The sequence below is a fragment of the Montipora capricornis genome, chromosome 13, assembly GCF_036669925.1.
Source record: "Montipora capricornis isolate CH-2021 chromosome 13, ASM3666992v2, whole genome shotgun sequence".
NCBI classification, from domain to species: domain Eukaryota; kingdom Metazoa; phylum Cnidaria; class Anthozoa; order Scleractinia; family Acroporidae; genus Montipora; species Montipora capricornis.
The window spans coordinates 2,214,436-2,224,347 of NC_090895.1; the positions used below are offsets into that span (position 1 = coordinate 2,214,436).

The following is a 9,912-nucleotide window of genomic DNA, read 5'->3' on the forward strand; positions in this document are numbered from 1 at the left end:
AGGAAAATTCTCTTGTGTTGAAAAACATTTCACAAGTGAGCGCAGCGAACGAGTGAGATATTTTTCAAAACTCGAAGAGAAATTACGTATCTGCCCACAGTCATGAAATATCCTCTATTTTTCAAATTGTGACTGGATGAAACTTAAGGAAAATATGACTTGTTGCCCCACATTACTCAGTTGATCTGCCCCACATTCAGAGCTACCCATAAGACCTGAATCCGGCAACACAGGAGCTCCTGCGGGTGCTAAATTGCATACAGCTGACTGTATTTCTTGTAAACAAATCAAACCAAATGAAGGAATTCTGAACTCACTTCAAATTCACTGGTTAGTTGAAATTTGCAATTATTGGAGAGCTAATTAAAATGTTTAAAAACACAACTTGGGTCTTAATATTCTCTCTCAAATCAAGGGAAATAGTGTTTCTAAGCTTTCCAATTTCAGAAATTTCCTGGGAAAGCATTTGCCCCCAGACCTCCCCAAGAAAAAAGGGGCCTTACATGCAGGCCCCTTTTACAACCTCTCCTGGGTGCTACAGCTGTAACATTACTTAGCCAGCACTTCAAATCTCATATCATAAATCACTGCACATTTGAGTCGATCCAAGTCAAACAAGAAGGCAAGCAGAGAATGTGTCAAAGTGCCTCACTCTCCCCTTGACTGTTTGACTGAACTAGCTAACATGTAAACGATTTTTGTTGAGAAGTGTAATTCTACACAAAATTTATCAAGAGCTTAAAAGATCTAAACCATTCACACCATTCACATTCCTAAGTAAAAATTCAGTGTTCTCTACATCTATAGTTATTGAGTCAGCAAAAGCTATGTACAATAATTATTATTCTGCTCACTAAAGTATGAAAAATAAATAATAATAAATTCAAACTTTGAATTATTAATCTTATCAAAGGTAATTACTTAATTTATTCTCAAAATTTCTAAAGATTTGGTCGCTTACAACGCCAGTCAGGGCAGACTAGTCCATTTTCTTACAGTTCTAGGGTAGAGTATTTGAATACATCATTATTTCTATGTTCAACATAACATTTTAAAATCATGAGTTACGTGAGTTCGAGTTGCTGTAGCTAGTGTTACGTTGTTTTCCAGAGATGTATCCAGGTTTTCAAATTTGGGGGTCCTCTGGACCCATCCTCAAAAAAATTGTGGGCTTAAGATAATTAACATTCAAGAATATTTACTACTCAATCTATTGCCGTTTAATTGCTACTGCAGTGCTCTTTCAGATTTCTAAATTGCACAAAAATGACATCTTATCTCTCCCCTCGAATATGTACTTAAAATGAAACGATCAATTCTTTGAAACTGTTATGTCTGTTCATTCATTGATCAAAATTGAGATGTACATGAACATGTATGGGCTGTCAAAGCTCCATCGATCACATATGAAAACGCCTTGAGGAATCCATACTCTGTGGGACCTGCTGGCTCCAGTTGATTTAAATGGCCTAGATCTCCACAGCCAAAAAGATAACAGAAACTGAATCTCAATTTTCCGTAAAAGAGCATCACTTATTTTAACAATACTTGAGGTTTAATTTTGGAACAAACGAGTAAACAAATATAAGCGATACACCGTTCATCGTCGGCCCGTGACTTTGCCATAGGTAATGTTACTAATAATCAAGCAATTGAGTACATTCAAGTTTCATTTTAAACACCTTAGTTTCAACATTAACTCCGAAAAAGTTGCATACATGTATATTGCAAACAAGAACGGAGATGATGACACAGTCATGTGCACCTGGAATTAAAATATCCACAGAGTCGCACAAAACAAAAATTTAACACATTTCGCCGAAAAGAACAGCTTACCTTAAAATTTGATGAACTCGATCATTTTTCCATCGTGAGAAACAGGAATGTGCAATTTCATTGTTTTTGCCAGGCATTTGTAATTTGCATAAACACTCCACTTTTTTCTGCAATAACCTTTTAGGCCTAAAACGATATTTAATCTTGAATTTGAACCTTTCTTGGTTAGTATTCAATGTATGGTGGGGTCATACATGGCGTTTTGGTGTTTCGCTTTTTCGTGGTTTAGTAATGCCCATTCGAGACCTATTAAAATTTCCCTTCAATTCCACACACAAACAGTCATAAATTACCACAAGCATACTTGAATATCTCCCTTCCCCTCAGCAGCATTTCTACCTGAACTTGTTAAATCTCCCTTTAATAGCCCTTTTCCGAGTTGCTGTTTGCCCTGGTTTTAAGGTGGCCAAACACAGTTTTCGCTCACGCTCTTGCTAATGCAATGGAGCGTGCATGCAAGGATTGCAAAAAAAAAACATGGCTTCAATACAGCAATCATCTTATTTGCTCAATGCTTCTACTATCTGTACTTTTTCCTCATAATTCAACAAAGTGTTTGATGGTTTTAGTCTCTTATGAGAAATGTATGTTAGAAAAGGTAACCATGCAAAGAACTCCACAATTTGCAGATTTTTCTGTGTTATCAGAAGAACCCACTTAAATGCAAGCATGCGTAGTAAGTTTAAAAATTGCGATTGAATGCGGAATAGCTTTCTCAGAAATACACCTATTTATTTCTCGAGAACCACTCGCTAGAATTTAATGAAATTTGGCACAAAAATACTTTAGGAAATAGTTACTGGAGTATTGAAAAAAAACTGGAACTTTAACAGAGGAAATTCTAGATACTCCAGTGAACCTTCAACAAGGGATAATTAAAGATCTCTCTGTCAATTATTGCCAACGAGTCAGGCCTTCTGAAGACAAAAGGCCTGGCGAGGCGGCAGCTTATAGAGCCGCGAGAAGATTTTTAGGCGGACGAAATCTCAGAAGCGCTTCAAATTTAATTGTAATGTAGACCAAAAGCTGTAATGTAGACCAAAGCGATGAAATGTTGACCGTAGCGATAACCAATGAGAGTGCCGCACGAGTACGCCGCGTGATGTTTGCAGCCGCCAGATCACGCAAGCTTGGCTCGTTGGCACTTTAGCGACAGCTATAACTAGTTACTAAAAATAAATAGTGTTAACTTGTAAGCATTGTTAAAAGCTTGTTGCACGCAAATTATAAAGAAAATCTAACAACCTGATTTTCTGCAAATATATGAAACCCATTTTAAAGGCCTGTTTATATTTATTCATGTTGCCAAGACAACAGCATATACGTCAGCTTAACTAACAAAAAACCGAAGTTCGTGTTGTTAACTTGCTTGCTACCATTTTTGGCGACCAAAGGATCAAGGGTTTTAGCGAAAAAGGTAAATAAAACATACAGGTATCAAAAACTGTGTTCAGCCAGCTAACAGTGAGTCCTGGTGCACAACCATTCAAATGGAAAAGATTGGTGTATTTTCAAACCATACACATAACTAATAAATCACAAAATTGAGAATATCTCCGAAAACATTGAATGGGTGTTGTTAAACTAGGCAGCGGTAATCTACGTCAAGCAAGGCACAAAACGATACTCTTTGCTGTTGCCATGGCAACCATTTTATTTTTGCAGCTGAGTCAATTTCACACAGGATCGATTTTGTCATTTATTGTCGTTATTAGACATGTTCACTCTCGGTATACTTATTAAGAGAAGGGAAGCATTATGGGCAGCACATGCATTTCAAGTCTGACCATCTGCTTGTACTTATCTGTTCAAAATCCAAGATATTTGCAACGCTGTGCCCTAAGGAAAATTTCAGGGAGCCCTTTGGGCTCCCAAGCATTTCAGCTGGGGTGCCCAGCCATCCAAGTTGGTCGCCCAAATTAATTATTTATTATTTAATTAATTATCTGAGATGAACAATGCAGCAAGATCTTCATCCATCTCTCTCTCAGCAAAACATTGCTGCTACTGCTCTGGTGATTGTCGAACTCGCTAGTGCAAGAAAAACCCGAAACCTGTCAAATTTTTCATGCCATACTTGAGAAAGACGAGAAAGGTGGCAATAGGGCCATTTATACGAGAGAAAATAAGTACATAATACGAGAGTATAAATTCCCTGGCGAGGATAAGCCGCGGCTTGGGAAAGCTGGGAATGTAGATTTTGTACCATTTCTAAGAGGTGTTAGCATCTTATGTAAGCCGCAGCCAGAGTAAGCCGTGGCTTATTTACTCTGGTATAATCCGCCCTAATGTCACCGATGTTTTTAAGGTTTAAAATTGAAAAAGTAAAGATCGATTGAGGCAAGTTTATGTAAAAACGTTTGGGTCTAATACAGGTTAACCTTTCTACTGATTAGTTGGGTTGAAAATAAATTCTCAAGACGTGAATCAATGCCGCTTGATTCCGGTGGAGCTTTTGTGAAAACTGCCGTAAAACAACAAAACCACTGCGGCTCAATAGCTAGCAATTTTGTTTTGAGCAAGTCATCTTGATCTGGATGAAAATCGTCGATACAGGACATAACTAAACTATTTTTTCCTTATATTATCAGTAAAATGTTTAGTGGAATGAGCTTTTTGTGGATTCGGTCGGAGTGCCAGTCACAGCGTTATCTGTTTAGGGCATGCAATGATTTGTTGCGAACCAAAGACAACGCAGGATTGCTGTTTCTAAAATAATAATAAATAACATGATATTTTTCCCCTTTTTTATTTCGTTATTTCATATACAGGGGAAAAACAACCATAAGCTAAATGCATTTTAGCCAAGAAGGCGCAGCCGCGAAAAATTGTAAAAATATTAAATTTGCATAAACTGCGATTCACGAATTCACGCAAAAGTAAATTGCACCACTTTGCCGGCCGAGCTTTGCCACTGTCAGAGCAGAACTAACAACTCTTTTTTAAAATTATAACCAGGAAATCCCAAACTCCACGTTCCAAATTTAATGGAAATGGAAATTCGAGCGGCCACCGGCCGTCACGTGCAAAGTCACGGATTATGTTACATGTGAAATCAAGTGGAACGGCCTTTGAACCGATTGTTTCGTACTAGGAATAAACATTTTGAGAGGTTTCGTAAACTGTAACCACCAGCATGTTAAAATTTTTAGCAGCCTTATCTGCTAGAAATACAATAAGCCAGAGTGCACGGCCGGGCGACCGGGTAATTTTTCTTGCTCGCCGGAAGCCAAATGTTAGTCACCTCAGGCAACTGGGTGCCGTTAGAGCACAGCCTTGTATTTGATTCTTTGCAGAGAGGAGCTAAAAATGAAAGTATTGCCATGGCAACATCTTAATGGGTCTCACTTTGTGCCTTATCTGATGTACATTACTGGTGCCAAGTTTGAACAACACCCATCCAATGCGCTTTTTTCGATATCAGGGATCCACATTCACAGTCATCCAGTCGTCCCAGACTACTAAAAACCCGCCCGGACAAGTATAAGAACTGCAAAGGTTGTCTGTTGGACGAGTGAAGTTTTAATAAATATCTTTTCATGAATGCCATCAAATGTAATACTGTAATATAGAATGTACTTTAGTTCTGATCGCTTTTCGTTAAATGCAAACTTCCAGAAAATAAGAGTCACATAAACGTGCAGCTTTTCTCAGCAATGAAATCTCAAGTTTGGGTGCTATCTTTGACCACGCGGCATTTTCCATGAAACGATTGCAGGCTCAATTTTCATGTATCTCACCACCGACATGGTTGCTGGCAAATGGTTTAGCAAAGAGCAATGGGTAACTTGTGGTCTCAGCTGATAATGTGGTGTTAGTTACAAGGTGTTTCGCCACTTTCGGCAAAAAGGAAAACAGGAAAAACACAAAATTTTTGACAGCATATAAAAGGAAGACACTAGACAGGAGCGTTGAAACTTTGGGTCTTTGAATCGTAACTTTGTAAGCTGCATTCAAGTACATTTTGCCGTTGCAGATATGGACCACTGTAAATCGGGTTCCCACAGTGTAATTTCTGATGAGAGTGTGAAATAAAACATGAATGCTCAAGTTACTTGTAATTTTATCGCCCATTTTCTATACTTCCACATTTTTCCCTAGGCAACCTAAAACTTGTCTGGGCAAGTATACCATAAGACGTACTTGCCCGGCTGACAACTTCGATAAATATGGATCCCTGCAATATATTAAAATTCAGTTTGAAAGAGAGGTTTAGAGGACAAAGACAAAGGGAAGTGAATGATATGCAAATTTTTTCACATTCATTCCAGCATGTTTCTATTGTTTTTGTCCTCACTGCCTAAGTATCAAGCTAAATATCTCGTATTTCGAAAATGGCTTATATTTTCGGAAATATTCTCAATTTTTTGATTTATTACAGTCATGTGTAGAGTTTATGACATCATCAATTTTTTAACAAAACTTAAATACCTTGGAAACGAGAGAAAATATACCAAAATAGAAAAAAACATTCTTCATCATTTTCAAAGTCTATAAAATAAGCAAGAGATTTTTTTACTTCATAGGCACTTTACATTACGGCAAGTATACTTGAACATCTCCCTTCCCCTTGGCAGCATTTCTACTATTTAGGTAAACTACAATCATGGACAAAAGTGTTGGGAAGGTAGCATCACTTTAGAGATAATCCCCCTCCCTCCCCATTATCAATGTTGGATTTTCCATGGAAAAAATGGTGACTTTTCTTAGAATATGGGGGAGGGAGCCCACAAGAGCTTGGTATTTCCCAAATAGTACAGCCAATAGTTAGACTAATCGAATTAGAAGTGAAGTGAAGTGATGCGCGCAACTTTCACAACAACTTTTGACCACGATTGTAGTTAGATGGCCTCGACCAAGGCAGCGTTTTCATTTGTAACCGCATCAATTTTGATGTGGTTACACCTGTTTACACGACGCTGAACGAGACTGTTATCGAAACCGTGTTGATTTGAAACCGGTGCCAAAACTGGAGCGTTTTCAAAACCATGCGGTTTCATCTGTCGTGTAAACAGCGAAACCGCATCGATTGGGATACGGTTACTATTTTGGCGCGAAATTTGCTTTGTTAATTTCAAAATACTGAATTTAGCAGGAAGTGCAGGCCTCGCTTATACCATCGTGACTTGGATTTTCTGGCGAAAACGGTTCCGTGTAAAGACTTCCAAACCGCATCGATTTTGACGCGGTTTCGAAGTCATGACACCGCGTTCGTATAAACGCTACCCAAGGCTCTTGTGGTGCAGATCGACTAAGGGGAGGTACCAACATAAACCTCGGAAGTGGCTGTAATAAGCCTACCCTTCAGGAATTGCTCCAAGCATTTCACTCGTAGGATTCTGATGCGACGTAAAATGTAATTCAAAGTTGCCGTTTTGTGACAGTGCACGAATTTCCTCGTTCATTTCCTGTTGAAGTTTTTCACTTGATAAAAACAGGCAACTCCCACTAAAGATTACAACGTGCTTTCCCTTGAATGCTTCAGCCATCTTAAAAGTTTATATTGAAACAATACAGTTTAAAACATAATATTTTGGAGAGAGAAAATTGTCACTCTCTATCGAAAGGCAAAAAAAGTGGAAGGCTATTGTTTGCGCATGCGCGAAACACGAGTGGTGCAGTGGGACGTGCAGTCGTGCAGTGGGACACCGCGGCAAAATGAGTGCGCATGCTCCGCTTCGAACACATTTGATTCATTAGATTCGAGCTTTTGAGCTCTTTGTTTTTGGAGTTTACTCGGTGGTGAAGGAAAAGTTCTTTTGGACGTTTTGATGATCAAGATCTCACGCTAAACATGGACTCGACAGAACAACTAAACAGTAGTTCTGAGTTGTTTCCAACAAGAAAGTCAAAAGAGGTAAGCTTATTTTAGGCATCAAATATTTATTTGTTTATGTCGTTTCCATGAAAGTTATCTTCGCCAAACCATGTTTGCTCGTGTTTCGGTCACACCGTTGAAGACCTAAAAGTTGTAAATTTCAAACTGACAACATTTTTCGTTTACCGTATTTTGCTTAACGGCAATTCCTCTAAAATCGCTGAGGGCTTCGACACAACAGACGTTTTAACCTCTGACATGTGATACGAGAGCCATGGATTCTTCTGTGACCTGGTTGTCCACAGCAAGAGCAATGGTTTGTCTGGTAGATGTTGGTGCTCTCTCTTTCCCAGCTCTGTGTTGCTTTGCAGGTCACACTAGCTTGTGGTATGATTAAATTTAATTATTGATCTCTAGATTTCTGTTGATTTCATTGTCCCAGTCGTCTGACCTGAAGACATCTTGTGGAAAGTGTTGATATCTGGCTGGCGGTCATTTTGACTGTCATTAATTTTAAGATGTGAGCAACTGTTTTTATCTGCATTGCTAGACAAAACCCCTTATTAAGGGAGTCATTTAAGTTGTTTAGTTTTTTTTTAGAAAGGGATCTTTAGAAATAGGGCACAAATTTCCATGTTTTTTCAAGTATCTCAAGTGACATCTTCACATGAAAATGAGCAAGTGTTAATAATATTGTTGTTTAACTTTGACCAGTTTCCTTTTGTTTCTTAAACATGTCATTTATTCTGATTCCAGTGCTGAAGTTAAAATCTCTTCCTGCTGTGTGTGCTGATCTGGTCAAACCGTGCATGGCAAGCAACATTCAAGGTTGTTTTCAGAGATTGTGATGAGGAGTTCAGCGTTGAATATTTTATTTTTTTTGTGACGAAAAAAAGCCAGTGTTGCTTTTCATCTCTCATTTTTTTCCTGCATGAGATCCTGCATGATGACAACAGTATTACTGTAAATTAAACATCACAGATGCGAGCATGTCAGTGATTAATACAAGATGATTTCCAAACAGCTCTTCAAAATTGTCTAGAAAAGGGACAATAATTATTTACTTGCCACACCCTTCTAATTCAATGTTTGACCAAGCAAATATAATTTAATTTTTTTTATTCAAGTAAACTGTCTTAATTTCATTAATACAGCTGTATGTTATTCTAGTCTTTCTCTTGCTGAGCATGGGTTTTGATATTAATTTCTGAGAATTGTAATAGTGTTCATAATGAATATACGGTACTTACAACCATAAAATTAGAGAGATATTTGAGTTACTGTATATTGTGTTTTGCGGTAACACATACCATAGTAGTTGCTGTTGAAAATGAATTGGATAGAGTCATTGTGGGTCCAGATAGAGCCACTGTGGGTATATCATTGGGTAGTGAAACTGGATCAGTTGTGCAGAATAAAATCTTAGAGTATCATATGAAGCAGAATGCCTCTCATCTTGCAGGATGTATGATTACATTCCTCTCTCAGTATCTTTACACACAGTGCAAAATTTAGGCTGGATTTTTGCTGGTGCGATGCATGCAAAAGTGAAATGAGTATTTTCCAAACACATGCAGGTGAATGTTTTGTATGTTTCATGATCATGATTCTCATGTCTCCCCACCCTCATCCCAGCAAGGCTCTACAAGATGATCGACAAAGCTGGAAAAAATCACAGTTACCAGCCAGGTAAAAAAGTAGCTCAAAGTGGTGTCATAGCTGCAGGAAAAATGCTGAAAAAAATATTTGCAAAGATGGACCATTACCAAACGCCAAGTAAAAGGGAAACATCAAGTAGCATTGGAGTCAAATTTATACTTAGTTTCAAAACGTTTTTGCGATCCTCTCTTAAAATTAAGACTTCTTTTCTTTATTTTATTGCCTCGCTCTTGGAAAAGTAACTAGTGTTGTAAAATATGAGAATTAAGGGCAGGGAAGTGACTTATCCAAGTTGCCGAATGAGTGGGATGCGGGCATGAAAAGAATTTATTTCTCGCTTTCAAATGATTCCAATGAAACAAGCAGACAATTTCCTCGTTCAACAGAAGCAACAGAAGCCATCTTCGCAGTAGAAATTATCATTGTGCCCTTGCAAAGATGTTTACCCCGCGTTTTCCCTCTCAGTGCACAGTTTTCCCCCCAGACGTTTACCAACACAGAGACCATTGCGCCTAATAAAATTACGAACTTCGTCCTTTTGCTCTAGCGCTCGAATGCAAGGTAAAAATTCTCCTGCTTTGAACTATAGTTTAAATCAA

The 9,912-nt window shown here is 38.2% G+C and overlaps 1 protein-coding gene across 1 annotated transcript in view; it reads right to left on the reverse strand.

Moving 5' to 3' along the window:
• LOC138030346 (uncharacterized) overlaps positions 1-7,325 on the reverse strand; it is a 12,402-nt gene extending 5,077 nt beyond the window's left edge. The window contains exon 1 of the mRNA XM_068878272.1: positions 7,138-7,325. Coding sequence (XP_068734373.1) covers positions 7,138-7,325 — 188 coding nt within the window. The remainder of the gene's footprint in view (positions 1-7,137) is intronic.
• Positions 7,326-9,912: the final 2,587 nt, after the last annotated feature.